Here is a 16,731-nt window from a genome sequence, read left to right on the forward strand (position 1 = left end):
TCGAGCCCCATGTCGAGCTTGGACAGCACAGAGCCTGCTTGGGATTCTCTCTCTCCCTCTCTGCCCCTCCCCTACTCGCATGTGCTCTCCCTCAAAATAAACAATAAATAAATGAGAGTGATAGACACTTGAAATTTGTTTAAAGCACGTGTGGAAAATACCAAGATAATTTATTACAATGGACATGAGTTGTGGAAAAGTAGAAACTGAGGGAGGTCATAAGAATATAAGATTTCTGACAATGTCAGAACATTATATTGGATACTTTACATTAAAGTTACCATTAACACTATGAATAACAGCTGACTGATAATGAATTATTGTCATAAAATTAGAGTAATGGTCTATAGTCATAATAGGTTTAGAATTTCTGATACCTAAGTATATTACTAATACTTAAGCAGTATTCTTAAAACTGACACAACTAAACTTTTGGTTTTTGTCACAATTTAATGTTAAATTTTACTTTTAACTTCTTGAAATAGATGTTAACCCAGGGAATCACAGAAACTTTGAGTGGTAAGAGAATTCACAGAAACCATATATTGGCCACTTTAAATTTACCTTAAAGGGATCTCTAGCTGAGGGATTAATTTACCTTTTTTTAACACTGCATTCACTGAAACTAGATTTTAATGCTCCACTTAAACTTTTTAAAATGTAGATTTCTAAATATATTCCTGTCTCTTCCTCCTATGCAAAATAAAGATGTAAATAGGCTCCCTAAGTACTGATTTCATACTATTGCCATTAGGATACAATAATTAATACCAGATGTACCATTTTATTGTTCACTATTATTCAGAGGTTTTTAATCATGATGACGTTCTGGAATCACATGGGTAATTTTAAAATCTTAAAATCTACTGATGTTTGGGCCCACCAGGAGGAGATTCTGATTTAATTGGTCCAGGATGGGGCTCAGGGAGTAAAACTTCCCGGGTGATTATGATGTCTAGTCAGCACTGACATCCACACTGGCATATCCGGCCAAGCAAATGAGTATCCTGAGATCTAAAATATTCCTCAGCACAGTGGTGCTCTAGTTTCTATACCATAAAATGCTAAGAATTTTTAGAACATATATTCTCAGATTTCTTCATCTCTCCATCTGGAAAAGAAAGACAGGTTCTCTTGGGTACAATCAGTACCACTCTTTTATAGGGACCCTGCACTCTTTCAGACTTGCAACCCACCCCTAGGCCAAAAAGGGGAAAAAAAAGGAACTCATGCCAACAAAGTCCATTGCCTATGCTCATAGAAACCTTGCCCCCATCACCACCCATTTCCAAGATCCAAGGTCAGATGAAAATTCTGTTTTCCACAGCACAATCCCCCCAGAACCTACAAGTGCCACCATCTTCATAGGGGTTTGCTACCTCTCCTCCTTCTTTAAGAAGCTTTTTTCTGGGGTGCCTGGGTGGCTCAGTTGGTTAAGTGTCTCACTCTTGATTTCAGCTCAGGTCGTGATCTCATGGTTCGTGAGTTCCAGACCCACAATGGGCTCTGTGCTGACAGTGTGGAGCCTGCTTGAGATTCTCTTCCCCCTCCCTTGCCTCTCTCTGCCCCTCCACCTGCCCACTTGCTGTCTCTGTCTCTCTCAAAATAAGTAAATAAACTTAATTTTTTTTCAAAGGACCTTTTTTTCCTAGGAATTTTAGAGAGGACTGTAAGAGCTTGTGTTCTTATAACACTGTGTTTAAATTTTGATAGAAAAAAATTAATTCTTTGCTTAGATAAACTTTGATGCATTGTTAGTATCTAATTCATTATTTTAAAAAAAAGTTCTAGGACATCTTGAGGTAGTATCTAAGTGGAATATTAAAAAATAAACAAACACCCAAGCTCAGGGATACAGAGAACAGATGGGTGGCTGCTAGAGGCAGGGGCTGCGGAGAAAGAGGTGAAGGGGGTCAAAAGGTAAAATAAATAAATAAACAAGTAAATAAATAAATAAATAAATAATTTTTAAATAAAGAAAAAGAAAGAAAGAAGTGAAGGAAGGAAGGAAAAAGGAAGGAAGGAAGGAAGGAAGGAAGGAAGGAAGGAAGGAAGGAAGGAAGGGAAAGAAAAGGGAAAGGAAAGGAAGAAAAGAAAAGGAAAGGAAAGAAAAGAAAAAGGAGGGAAGGAAGGATTAAGTTACTGTCCATGTCCTAGAGAGGCTCACCTCTAGTAGAGGAAACAGCCATCTAAAAACTAATTGTTACTATAACATGGTAACCATAACAGTATAATTAAAAACAAAACAAAACAAAACAAAAAAACCTCTGAGGGAATACAGAATATTTTGAAAGAGAAGAAGACAGTTTTTAAGACACCTTGAGGTAATATATACTTTCAAATCCAACCCCATTGCCCTGTTTTCTAAAAGAGGAGTGTACTATCAGCTGCTTTTTATATCAGCCCATACGTCATAAGAAATCCAGAGTATCTGCCCTCATTTCTTGGATTAGGAAACTTACTACGACTAACCTTTATAAATGTAAGCTAAGTAAATGTCACACTTCAAAACTATCAATGAGAAAACTCACAACTGAACCAAATATATAAAAAGAGTCTTTTCAGATATCTCTGCCATTTGCCCAAACATTATAAGGAATAACATATTAAATAAAAGCCATAGAAAAACCTATGAGAAAATAGAAAATAACCAATAAAACACTCTAACCTTGTTGTTCATTCTATGGATTCAGTCCACAGACACACATCGAGATGGCTGCTGTGTCTTTATCAAAGCAATTTTATCACGCTCTATAGAAAGAATATTGCACACTCTTACTCACATGATAGGTACTCTCCCGGAAATAAAACATAAGGATTTGTTTCACTAGTTTTAGGAAACACATTTGGTGTGTTTCCTAAACACAGCAAAAAAGGACTATTTGAATGTTCTCAACGGGAAGAAGACTCATGTAACTTTGCATATTGATTCCAGTAAGTGGAGACAGGTTTAGGGTAGTGTAATGAAAATGTCCCAGACACAATTTCAGTTGCAAATTGTTACTTACCTCTTTTGTCTCTGAATCTGGCACTGTGGTCCTTGCCAAAATGCGGGGAGCACTCATTCCTGTCCCCATTATGTCATCCTAGTGACTTGGACAGAGCTTGGCGTGAGATTGATCTTTCTTTTGAATTTTTTTTAAATCTTTATTTATTTTTGAAAGACAGAGAGACAGAGCGTGAGCAGGGGAGGGGTAGAGAAAGAGGGAGACACAGAATCTGAACCAGGCTCCAGGCTCTGAGCTGTCAGAACAGAGCGCACCTGGGGCTGAAAGTCACGAACCACACATTCATGATCTGAGTCAAAGTTGGATGCTCAACTGGCTGAGCCACCCGGGCGCCCCAGGGTGAGACGGATCTTAAGCACATGCGATAGAAAGACTAAATATAAAACTGAAAGTCTTAATCTCATGGGAACATTTATAGGCAGAATTGTCTCTTTGAAATCCTTCTTATCAGCTGTATACATCTGGAGAGGAAAAAGTGGCTTTTCCCCATGTTGTTAGTCAAAGTAGAGTATATCTTCAAATTAAAAAAAAATAAAAATGTGAAATAAGAGTGGTGCGTTATAATAACCTTGGTTTAAATGGTCCAAAATACAACTAAACTTTCACATGTTAAGTGTGTAACCATTTTCTTCCATTGTATTCAGGTTAATCTTTAAGTATAAGATTTCAATTGCTCTTCCTTTCAGTTTCCTTTTCACTTCCTTTCCTTCCTTTCGCCTAGCACTTTCTGCATATGTGACAGTACCTTACATTGTTAGCTCAAATTTTCTAGCTTATTTCTTCTTCTCCGCCCAGATTCTGATTCTCACACACTGATATGCAGCAATCTTTCTTCTCCTAGGGACCGTTTGTCTTAAGTGAATAGGAATACATTTTACATCAAAGAAACTTACATTTCTGCACATGCATTTGCATGAGTTTAATTGTCCTAGTAGGAGGTCAATTTTCTAACCTAGTAAGTGATGGGTCTATAAGTCTCTTCTAATTTAATACTGTATGTTTTGTTTCCCAGTGAAAGCAAATGTCCCTTTACATAATTTTGTGAAGAGAAGACAAACAGTAATTTGCATTTATTTAATTACTAGTTTATTACTAATTTAATTACTATGTTTTCCACATACATCTTTATGTTTTCTGTTTTTAAAATTTTTACCTATGTTGTAACTATTTAACCACTGTGGTGTTTTTACATTCTTAAAAATGTTTTACTTCATTGATTGGTTGACTGATTGATTAGGAAAGGATTTGAATAAATGGTGGGAATCTGCACAGCAAGATTTACAAAACCACAACAGGAAGGAGAAGTTATTTCAGGCCCGCGGCACATGTCCAAGAGAAGGTGCAGTAATGGAAGTAATTCAGGTCAGGGGGTCAGTGACTGAGACCATGTGGCCGGAACAGTCTTACCAGTGTTGGGCTCCCTAGATGGGGAGGTTGTAAAAGCAGCCCTGGGAGGGTTTTTGCTAGAACTGCCAGACCCAGTTAAGAATTTTAAATAGATTGACCTGAGCCTTCGAAATTTCTGGACTGAGCTGAAATGATGAAAGAAAAATTTCTTTGTTGGATATCTGCAGAATCAAGTGGAAATTCAGGCAAGAGGTCAAGTGACCAGGAAGATAGCAAACGAAACATTGAAAATGAGCTAAAAGCCTCTCTGAGTAGAGTGTCACTGGGAATAAATTACAAAAACGAAAGACAGTTGGGAAAAAATCCAAATTACTTGGGTAAAAGGCACCAGGGAGAGGCAGAAATTAAATACAGCTGCAAATTGGATTTTTGATGATCAGATTAGAATTTCATATGGAGGAGCTATTTTTTTTTTTAAGTTGGGCACGAAGCCCAACACTGGGTTCGAACTCAAGTCCCTGAGATCAAGACCTGAACTGAGATCAAGAGTCCAACACTTAATGGACCTCCACGTACCCCTGGAGGAGCTATTTTTAATATTAATTCTCTGTAATAATTAAATCCACTTAGAAATCTATTAAAAAATCAGAATGTCAGTAGTGTATCTCAAATAGCAAGGAAAATACAGTCGTCAATTGGTACAATTGTGAAGTTTTAAAAAGGAGGTAAAGTAAATCCAAATATCTTGTTTTTGTCTTGAAGTGTTGGAATTGGTAGAAAAAGTTCTGGATGATAACTCTGGACTGTTATTAGCCATATTTATTTATTTATTTATTTATTTATACTTAATCCATAAATTAGTATGATCAAAAATTTTAGTCCTTAGTCCTTGTGAAAGATACCTCACTGAAACATGTAATCAAATACATGACAGACTTTGCTTAAAGCAAAACGATGGTTAATGCTTTGTCAGATTTTAATAATATCATTGATAAATGATGTTTTTAATCACAAACATAGACATTTTCTTTTTAAACAAAAGCCTGATGACTTAATCTCTTATTCAAACAAACACTTTTCGAAGATTTATAAAGGCCTAATGGTATTAGACTTTAATTAGTTTGACAAATTAAATTCTAAATGAATTTATTCATGTACTATTAAATATTATCATAAAAAATTAAAACTAAGTTACACGTGTCAAAACAGTTTAATGAGCTGTGCTTTCTGTTGTAGTCACCTAGGATTTCTCTCATGTGCCTTTTCTGACGTACTAATTCATAAAATTAGCTAATTTATAAATTAATAAAATTTAATAAACCAAAAATGAGACTTCTACATATGAACTGGAAAGTTCTAAGAAAATCGTAAGTTTACTTGATCGTATAAGTATAAAAACATCCAAGTAAAATAATTACTTTATAAGTGACATGAATAAAATACCATTTGCATGAATTTAGGCAAATACAAATCAATCCACCAGATTAACAAGGAGCAGGGCAATTTGACAAGAAACATGGCAAAATCATAGCAATGATTGGCATTTGTTTGAAGTTTGAGGTTCGTAAGGTACTTCACATTCATTAAATGATTGGGGCCTTATGACAATATGTTGGAAGGTGGTATACTTTAAGGAGAAACAGAAAAATGTTAGCGAATTGGGTAGCAGTGGGGGATGGTTAAGTACATCAAGGTGACTATAGTAGAACTAAGATGTGTGAATGGGGCAGTGTGGGCAACAAGTACAGATCTAAGACTTTGCAAGGTAAGAGACAAAATTAAGCAAGGGAAATGCAGATCATCTCTAATTTTGTGACCACAAGAGAGACATGAATTGAAAAGAAGTTGGAGTTGGAACCAATAAATGACATCTGGAAAGAATGAGGTGGAATGCATTGGTGATCCTGCCTATTCGGTAGCTCTGCAGACTTGTTGAATCCTGAAGTTGCCTGTTCGTGTGGCTTTGTCTGATTTCCCTTCCAGCCTTTCTGCCTACCAAAGAACTTCTGTGTATGGTCCTGATGCCTTAGAAGTTCATTTAGGGTTTGTGCAGAAATTGCAACATCCTCCTGTTGATATTACTGTCCTCGCCCCTGACATGTAAAAATAAAGAGGGTTGGGTGATCCCAGAATATACAACAGGGGAGGATAGTGATTCAAGAGCCTTATTAGGTAGAAAAGAGGGGCATTTTTATCTTCATTTTAAAGCAAGCCCTAGACTTGGTTTAGCAATTTGACCAGGAATACGTGGGAGTTGGAAAAATTGAGACTCAAATCCAAGCATTCTGTTTTCAAATTTACATTTTTATCATAACACACTGCTGCCTAAGTGAATATTATAAACACACGCCATAATTTATATCATCAATGACCTAAATTTCTATAGTGGAGTTTCATACTTCTTTGGACTATTCTGGATAAATAAGTGTCTTCAAATTAGGTTTATCTATTCTTCTAAAGATAATTATTCATATAGTCACCTAACGTCCTATAAAAGGATCTGTAGTGATTTGACTACTGAAAATTTATTTATTTTTATTTATTTTAATGTTTATTTTTGAGATAGTGCCACCGGGGTAGGGGCAGAGAGAGAGAGGGAGACGGAGGATCCCAAGTGGGCTCCGTGCTGACAGCGGTGAGCCTGCTGTAGGGTTCTAATGCACTAACAGTGAGATCATGACCTAAGCCAAAGTCTGATGGACAACTAACTGAGCCACCCAGGCACCCCGACTACTGAAAATTTAGTACGCAATTCTAAAATGCTGAACTATCACATGTAGGTTGGTGAGTATCCTCAGAAAGAATGTAAATATGGTAGCTAAGGGCTGTAATACAACTTATCCCTCATCTTAGTAAATGCTGTCAATTCCCTCCACTAAGTTTTTAGCAGGGCTGCTGTTAAGTCCATTTCTTTCCTCTCTTTGTTTAAAGTAAGATGTCATCCTAATTTATGATGAGATTAAATGAATATCAAGTAATATGAAAAGGAAAAGATGGGAAGGGATCTATAATAGTCTATAATATACTCGAATTACACACACACCAAAAAAATTACCCCTTTAGGAACAGTGGTAGGTACGACTTGTACTCGTGGATGTGCAGATCTCCTTTCCTTTCTTGGGCATATGGGGACTACAGTGACTAGCTTTGGCCAGTGACATATACAGAGGCTGAGATGAGTGCACAAGTTAAGTAGCTCCATCCTCTGTTGTGGTGGTCCTGGAAGTGGACACTTGACCAGATGGTGTCCCTACAAAACCTGTAGAGCCCGGACTGCTGAATGGCTGCCTGGAGAGCCTCCTGGACTTAAGATGAACTTTGAGTGAACAAGAAATAACTCAGATTCTCCTGAGATATTATGGTTGTTTGCTACCACACTTAGACTATCTTGACTTATAAAGAGAGACTGTTCTCCTCTCATGGTATGTCTTTTGACAGCTTCAGACAAGTTCCAGTGAAATAGGGACCTTAGCTGCACGGGTCACCTGTGCACAATGCAGGGGCTAGGCTTTAGGTGGTCTTGCAATTCTGGCTTGGCCACTTCTTGGCTCTATAATCTTGGGCAGCCTGATGCTGGAGCCATAGTTTCCTCATTTGTAAAATGTAGATAATGATAGTGTCTAATACATTGGGTTGCTATGAGGGAAAATGGTGTTACAAAGGGAAAATACAACATACAAAACACGTAGAAGAATGTTTGGCATACAGGAAGTCCTTGATGAGGGTTAGATATCACATGTTTTGTCAATATCAACCCAAACCTACTCCAGGGCACTCCACTGTTTTATTTAGTTGGTCCAAATTTCCCTTTGGTGGTTGGGAGAATTGATAACTACATTATCAAACAATGGAAAATCACATCTATAGTCTAGTAGCAAAAGGATGAAAAGTTTTTAGTAAAGAGAGCTCTAATGCACTCGTTCTTTAGTGGTTCCATGGAATGGATCAGTTGCTATTTTTAGTGCACGGGTCAATGTCAAATAGATGAAATTTACAAATGAAATACAGGTAATGGAAGTGACATGTTCATGGTCAAAAGGCATTCATACTAAGAAATCAAAACTTCTTAGGGAAAGAAACCAAAATAATAGACAGTCTTTGAACTTAGGGGAAAAAAAAACCCTGAAAGGTGAGGCTGCTGATATAATACACGAGAAAATGAGGCTGGCATTATTCAGCAGCTCATTCATTTTAGACGGTTGCTAAATTGCCTGAAATCCCTTTTATATTCTGCAAAGATCAAACATATTAAGAATGTCAAAATAGCATTAGGTAACCCCTTCCAAGCGTCAAAATAGCTGCTCAGAATAAAGGAAAGATTTGCAAAGTTCAGGGCAATGAAGAACATAATTAAATGGTGATGTGATGGGGGAGAAATTATGGGGAGTCAAGCTGGCATAAAATGCCAGCTCAGTCACTGACTAAGGGGTTGATTTTGGCAAAATACTGAAACTGAGGTCCTGGATTTCTTCACTTGTAAAATCAGAGTAATATCATCTGTCTTACACATTCCTATGAGAACTTAGAGAAACTCTAATGTATGTAAAGTTTGAGAAAACAGTTAATAATATTAGCTTACCTATCCTTGATTAAGAAGTCAGAATTATAAGCAATATTCGGGAGAGGGTTATTGGCAGAGCGTCTTTATGTTCCACTTTAGTTTTTTCCTCAAAAAGACCAGAATGATAAATCCAAGGGCTTCCAACATAATGACACCCTACATAATTGCTGCCCCACGAGACGTGCCTACCTCCAGTTTCATGTTCACCACCACTGTGTGCCCTCATGGAAGTAACCCATCTGTCATTATTTCAGAATCAGGCAACTTGAACGATTCTAAAACTCCAAAATGTTTGGTCTGAAAACTTAAATCGACCTAAAAAGCAAATTGACCTGGAAAATGTCGTGTGATTTGGTGACAGCATCTAGTAACTGTAAGATTCTGTGCATTTTATCTAATTATGAGATGCAGGCTTTTCACAGAGCTTTATTGCTCATAAATCATTCCCTCACTTAGAAATCATCAGTATGTACCAAAGTACATCGCACTGCAATCTGCTACAAATTCAAGGGCAGCAAAATGTGCTACCAATAGAGAATCAGGGGAAAGAAACTGAATCAGGACAACTGCTAGACTTGACATTGCATTACTGCGTATTTTCCATGGAAAAAAGTTTGGTCAAGGAAGGCACCAATTCGTGACTTGATTACATCATTCCCAGTGCAATTAAACATGGACTACTCAAGCTTTTCTTCATGGAGCATCCAAAAATTAGATTTTGTAGAATTTATTAATATTAATAAATATTAATTCTAATTTGCTATAATTAGAATCTGTAGATAAAAGGTTTTGCATAGACAGTATATAGCCGCTGCTCCTGGTAATGCCAAAAGCAAGCAACTACTGATCTGTCCAAAGAAAGTCAAATAATACCATGCCTTAGACCTTTATTCATTAAATAATTAGATGCAGGCAAAATTCAAATGCAAGACTTTTTAGGTTAATTAAACCACTTCAGTTAATACCAGGCTCATTTTCCTTTTTTCTAGAATAATGCTAAGCTAATGAGGGAAGGTAGGAATATAATAACAAACTGGAAGAGTGGCACATTTCTCTTTTGGCATGCCCTGTATTTTTGAGCAGATATTTTAAATTTAGCTTAAGCATGACCTAAAAAAAAACAATCAGTTTTATCTCCTTTTATAACTGCTGTAACTACGTAGAGACGGAAGGGAACTCTGGTCAATTTTTTACGTTCTCTTTGCCTTTCTCAGATAAGATACAATAACCTCCTAAGTCCAAATTGGGATAATCGTTGTTTAAACTAGCAAGACAAACCCTTGCCTAGGCCAATTTAATTAAAAGATAGTACTTTCAAAAACATTTTTTTAAATGTTTATTTATTTCTGAGAGAGACAGAGACAGAGTGCCAGCAGGGGACGGGCAGAGTGAGAGGGAGACACAGAATCCGAAGCAGGCACCAACCTCTTTCAGCACAGAGCCCAATGCGGGGCTAGAACTCATGAACCATGAGATCATGACCTGAGGCAAATTCGGAAGCTTAACAGACTGAGCTACCCAGGCGCCCCCAGATGCTACTTTAAAAACAAACAAACAAACAAACAAACAAACAAAAACATATGTTTCACTCTGAATGAGTGTTGCCATAAGCAGCAATCCCCTCACACCTTTTGTAGGAACATCCCCTTCAAAAGAGGATGGAGGCTAACTTGGGGGTATATACTCCTCAGGGAAATGAAAGGCTCCGAATGCACACTGGGAAAAAGAACTGTCCTGAGGGGTATGAAATAGGAATTTTTGCTTTGGAATCTCCAGGAAAAGCAACTATTTGCCCTGTTTTATGATGATTTAATGGATGATGGGCAGAATTTAAATTTGGAAAGCAATGTTTCCTGATGATAGAAATGGCATTGCCACTTATGACACTTTAATTAGAAGTTTCCAGGCAAATATTATGATGCCCTATGTTCATTGCTTTTCATGTTTTAGAAGTTTACATATATTTAAAGACCTAAGTTCCAGGGGCGCCTGGGTGGCGCAGTCGGTTAAGCGTCCGACTTCAGCCAGGTCACGATCTCACGGTCCGTGAGTTCGAGCCCCGCGTCGGGCTCTGGGCTGATGGCTCGGAGCCTGGAGCCTGTTTCCGATTCTGTGTCTCCCTCTCTCTCGGCCCCTCCCCCGTTCATGCTCTGTCTCTCTCTGTCCCAAAAATAAATAAAAAACGTTGAAAAAAAAAATTTAAAAAAAAAATAAAGACCTAAGTTCCAGGGAATGTTTCAAAATTACCAGTTGGGAAAAAATACATTGGCCCAATACACTCCATACCTTTTTTTAAAAAAATGTTTATTTTTGAGAGAGAGAGAGAGTGAGCATAAGTTGGGGAGGAGCAGGGAGAGAGGGAGACACAGAATACGAATCAGGCTTCAGGCTCCAAGCTGTCAGCACAGCATCACCCAAGGCTCGAACACATGAACCAAGAGATCATGACCTCAGCTGAAGTCAGACACTTAACCGACTGAGCCACCCAGGCACCCCCAATATATTCCATACCTTAATGAAAAAAAATGAAATAACATATGGAAATAAACTCAAAAGAAAGTCCCAACACTCATATGATCTAACATTAATGCTGATTATATAATAAAGTGTAATAAGAGAAGAAGGTCAATACCTCTTATCTTTTTTAGGTTGGGATTTAATTCAGCTTTCCAGGCCAAAATTTACTTGTAAATATGTTGAACAAAAGCAGGTATTGTCGTTTTGGCATATGTCACCAATCACACTTAAAAAGATGATTTCCCCTGGGGTACCTTTGGTCTATACTTGGAAGAAGAGATGTGAATTTGAACCTCACTGGTTGTATCTAAGCATCTGGCTCAATGTCCTTACTGGATCAGCATGAATTATTCAGCTTATTCAATCTGCTTTATTGCAATGGAGTTATCTACTCTGTGCATGATTTGTGGCTGCTAAGAAGCTCTACGTTGAGATCCATATTGGCTCCCAGACATTGACAGGTGTCAGTGTTTCGAACTAAAAGCTAATTATTAGGTCACACATAACTGGCTGTGGAAGGAAGATGGGCTGAAGGGAGAAAGCTGCATGTATTCAAAGACTGCTTATAACACTACATGGTCTAACAATGGATACACATTGGAAAGAGAGTAATTATTAAAACCCAGAAAGATGATGAAATCTTGGATTTATTCATATCAAGCCTCAATGAATGCATGAAAATGTTAAGAATATAATATTTTGGTATTTGGTGAGTCAATTCTTTATTTACTTGGGTCACATTTATTAAATATACTTATCAAACAATGAATAAATTTTAGATGATGGCCTGTCTTTATAATTGGTCTTATGTGCTGTAACTTTCTGGAAAAAAAAAAAAAAAAAAAAAAAAAAAAAAAAAAAAACAACACTGGATTTATTCTGCTTGCATTATCTTCATTGCCAACACACACAGGAAAGAAAATCATGCTGAGTAAATTTGCAACATGACATCCTCTATTTTTTTACTCATGAAATTGTTCCTTCAAAAAGTAATGCCTATTTTTTTCTGTTAATCTGCCTAAGGTGTGCTATCATCTTTTAAAAGGAAGTTGTGAAAAACAGGATTCCAAATTACCATAATACGGCTTGAAAACGGCGACAAAGAAATATGACTATCTCCCTGTAGCAACAAAAAATTAAAGTTTTGAGATCAAAAGCCAGATAGTCTAAAAGATTAAAGCATCCTTTATTAAGCTGCGCAATAAACGAATTTCGACCAAAGATGAATCCCTCTACTCTTGCCACGTCATGGACAACTTTTGTTCAGGTATGCACCTGTTTTCATAATTCTAGGACAGATAAGCTCATTTCTAGTTCACAAAATATCCGATCAGTCCACATCACAGTAGTTGGGAAGTTAACGTGGTCCATGGATGGGTAAGTGACGTAAACTGGCAAGTTAGACTTAAGAGAGGGCTTTTGTAAGATGTTAGGAAGGAAGAATTTCTTCTCTTCCTCCTAAAATATGACAAAGACCCCTGACATATTTCAACTCTGAGGGGAAACAGCGTTAAGGCTGATACTAAAAACATCGTATTCCAGAAGCGTCTTTATTTTCCGCTGTAGTTCTGATAAATAGGGATTTCCTTGGAAGGCAGAGAGCTTGCTGATGCAGGAGGCAAACCATCCCACTGCTTCAACATTCTGGTTTATGGTATGTCCTGGAGGAATGCTCAGTGTGAGGAGAGCCTTAAAGGGCTTGGCCATGTACTGGGTCAACGGGACACTCCATATACGGTCTTGGGGGGACCACAATACATCCTATGAAAATGCGTGAAGTACTATTTATGACCTGACTATGATAGTGAACTTGGAAAATTCTGGCATATGCTCACTGTAATCTTCTCCACACTCTGTCAGAATAGCTACCCATTTCAGTGAAATGAGTTGGGATGAAATGAACCACTGCTGCATTTTAATTCTGAGGAACATCTGATTTTGCCATTATGTACTGTTGTTTATTGACACATGACATTTCCACAGACAAAATCTTTCATTACATAGCTTGAACATATAATTGTATAGTATAGAAAATAAACTTTTTGGTATTGTTCTCAGCATTTAATAATGTAAAACTAGTGACAAACATCTTTAGAAAAAAAATAACAAAATAGTCCTTCAGTATTAAAATTTCTTCCTAAAAAGCATCGGGTCGAAGTTGGGGGGGGTGATATGTTATTAATGCATAGATGAGTTAGGCATGAATAAAATGAATCTAATTCCATCTCTTATACTAAACCAAACTATTTGAAACCTGCAGATCACTGTTTATCACAGGTCAGTTAAACACACACACACACACACACACACACACACACACACACACACAGCATATTCAGCCTTTTCATGGTTCTGTGGTTTCTGGTGATGCAACTTTTTAAATAACATAAACCTGGGATAGAAACAACACACGGCATACTTACCAGGTGGTTTTTTTTATGCCACTTTGCTGAATGCAGAATTAATATATTTGGGCTTTTTATTGCTTGAATAGAAAGTGCTCCTTACTTATTATTTTATGTTTATAATATAGAAATTTAAAAAAAAAGCACAAAAAGTTTTTGAAATGGCATACATCACACTGTGGTAGTGGTTGATTTCCTCAAGATCGTCTTCTGTGGTTTTGGTGCAGTGGAAGGAGGCACAGTTGCAGGTCTGAGAGGGGGGAAGCTGTGACTGTGGCTTATTCCCAGTCCCCCATTCTCTAGGGGGAAAGGAGGGAGGTGGGGTGGAGGAGGAAGCGGGGGGCCTGGGTGAGGAAGCTTTCCCAGTGGGTGGACAGGTTCGCTGTGTAAGTGGACCTCCCTGTTTTTTATGTTATACCGGGGGTCGCAGTCCGGACAGTAGCCATGGTACTGCACTTTCTCATTAAACCGAACTCGTTCCCGAGGTCCTGCCTGGAGACATCTGTCTTTTTCAGGTCTGTGCATCAGAGGCTGTGCTGGAGCCTTGTCCAAGGTACCGGGGGGGATGCAGCAGACATCTCCGTTGGGAATTTTGTTCGGCGGCCCTGGCAAGCCTCCGTTTCGCAGAAGGGTTCCATTGGTCTTTAGAGGATTGACGGCTGGCACCACTCTTTGGGGGTCGTCACACTTCACAGGTGTCAACCGTGGGGGAGGCGGCGGAGGGTTTGGCTTTCTCAGGACGGTGAGGATAGCAGAGGGGTGTGTGGGGGGTTTAATGAGAGGGGCATTGGCCTGCACTTTGATCTTCTCTATGCTCGAGGCCGTCGTGCCGCTGGAGCTACTATTCAGGGTGTCCGTCTTGGAGCTGTCGGTCATCTCATCCTCCAGCTGTAGGTCAGAGGTCAGGGTATCAATCTGGTCAACCACCTGGTGGAAAGGACAAGGTAACTGTGGTGAAGAATGACCCGAAGCAAAACATCCTAGAAACGATGTCTCCCTGTCTAGCTGTAATCGGCTATGTGAGTCTTAATGAATACTGGATTGTGGATTCCACTGTTGCTCAATGTTACCATTAAAGAAATTTATAGAATGGTTACCATAGGAGCGTCGACTGTTTGATAACCTAAGGATTTCACATGCCTGCCATATAATATATGACTTACGTACACATTCTATTCCCGACTCTGCTGAACCCACCAAAGATAAAAACATAACTGATGCACAAACATAACTTATTTTTAATATCAAGGGGCAGGGACTTTCTCCCGGCTCAGCATGTAGAAACCTATGGGACAAACACTAATCTCGTGCTAAAAATGAGAAAAGCCAGCTACTCTGCAAAATCATCACTTTTCTTGAGACCATCACAGAACTGAGATCACAAGGATTCCCAATGAACTGAACCGGAAAGAGTCCCCAGCCCTCTATGGAGAGAAAGGACACAATGACTGCTTCACCTTTGGCAAATCACAGGAAACAGGCAGCCTCCATGAAAGCGAGGAAACAGCTAGAACTTGAATGAATAATTAAAGGTGGCGTATGTGCTATCATGACAATTTAGAATCCCCAGGAGCTCAGACACAAAACAGTCTGTCTTCACTCATTCCATGGGCCTCTCACATGGGGTGATGAGGGTGAGAATAGAATGAATGAGTCCCTCCTGGGCACACAGGCATAAAACCCCAGGTATTTCCCAGATCTCTGTCCCTTATAAAACAGATCACTTAAGCATTAAAGGAAGAGGTTAAAAAAAAAAAAAAAAAAAAAAAACACCTGTAACATCTAAGACACAGGCAACAGTTTCCTGCTTCTGAGAAGGGGTAGGAACCGCAGCTGTTTGACTTTGGGGAAGGGGACAGGAACTTCTCTTGGACCCGGGAACTTAGGCTACAGATGTGTGCTATCACTTGGAGGAGGGACTCAAGTCACAGAATCTCGAGACCTGCCCTAGACACAAGGCAGAGTCAGGGGCGTCAATGAGTCTTGCAGAACCATCAGACCATGATGCATGCCCCTACCTAGTGAAGGAGAATTGATGTGAAGACAGAGAAGTCGGAGGGAGCATCTAAGGCAATGCAGTTCTAAGGATGTTTGCCAAGGTCACCGGGGGGTCACGGTGTTAAAGCCACTCATGGAAGGAATCTAGCATCACCCATAACAGGCTTGCCTTAGGGTCTCAGTCCTGTCCAGTCATTGTCTGGGGGGCAGCTCGTGGGAAGCAAAGCATGTGCTCAAATGCTGGGTATCAGAACACAGTCATTTATACTCCCTGGGTCAGAGGTCTCCGAGTCCATTCTCAGGGTTGCCATCAATGAAGACGGAAAGGTTACAGATTACTTTTTAAATAATTCATTTTTGTAGGGAGATAGTCTTTTTTATCTCACATCTCCATATGCAGATCTTTCTCTCCTTATTCGGGCCTAGGTTTGTTCAACTGTGAAGTTGGCTCTTTGACACATGGTGGCAGAATTGGGCTCAAAATGAAAACATCCGAAGCATCCAGAATTTAGGGAAGAGGTAGAGATTTCACTTCTTCCTCATGAGGGTCTTAAGTGACTGCTTCTTGCTACTGCTGCCAGAGCTCAGCCTTCTATTTTAGCTCCTAACTACTGTATATGTTAAATCCACTTCTCTGCATTTTCATTTCTTTGGTCCTAGTCTGAGCCACCATTATTTACCATATGGGCTCTCCAAAGTCACCTTGCTTCCCCTTTTCATTTCTGTAGCGTCAGTGGATTTTTTAAAAATAGAAATGTGCTCTTGTCGACTCCCTGCTTAAAACCTTTCAGTGCCTCTTTATTTCTCCTGTGAGAAAGACCAATTCTTAACACTGTCTCCAAGGTCTTGTATAGTCTCACTTGGTGTTGTACTGGTTAATGTTTAACAGCTGGTT

At 38.8% G+C, this 16,731-nt stretch overlaps 1 protein-coding gene across 3 annotated transcripts in view; it reads right to left on the minus strand.

The window, feature by feature from the left end:
• Positions 1 to 16,731, minus strand: part of PRR16 (proline rich 16) — a 308,788-nt gene that overhangs the window by 88,191 nt on the left and 203,866 nt on the right. For 2 of the 3 annotated variants that reach the window (XM_086705645.1, XM_086705659.1), the window contains exon 3: positions 12,596 to 14,765. In XM_086705645.1, coding sequence (XP_086561771.1) covers positions 14,010 to 14,765 — 756 coding nt within the window. In that variant the 3' untranslated portion in view covers positions 12,596 to 14,009. Of the gene's footprint in view, positions 1 to 12,595; positions 14,766 to 16,731 lie in introns of those variants that run through there. The other variant, XM_086705653.1, reaches the window with a different exon arrangement.

Source organism: Puma concolor, chromosome A1, assembly GCF_028749965.1.
Source record: "Puma concolor isolate L17-30 chromosome A1, mPumCon1.1.hap2, whole genome shotgun sequence".
Lineage (NCBI taxonomy): Eukaryota > Metazoa > Chordata > Mammalia > Carnivora > Felidae > Puma > Puma concolor.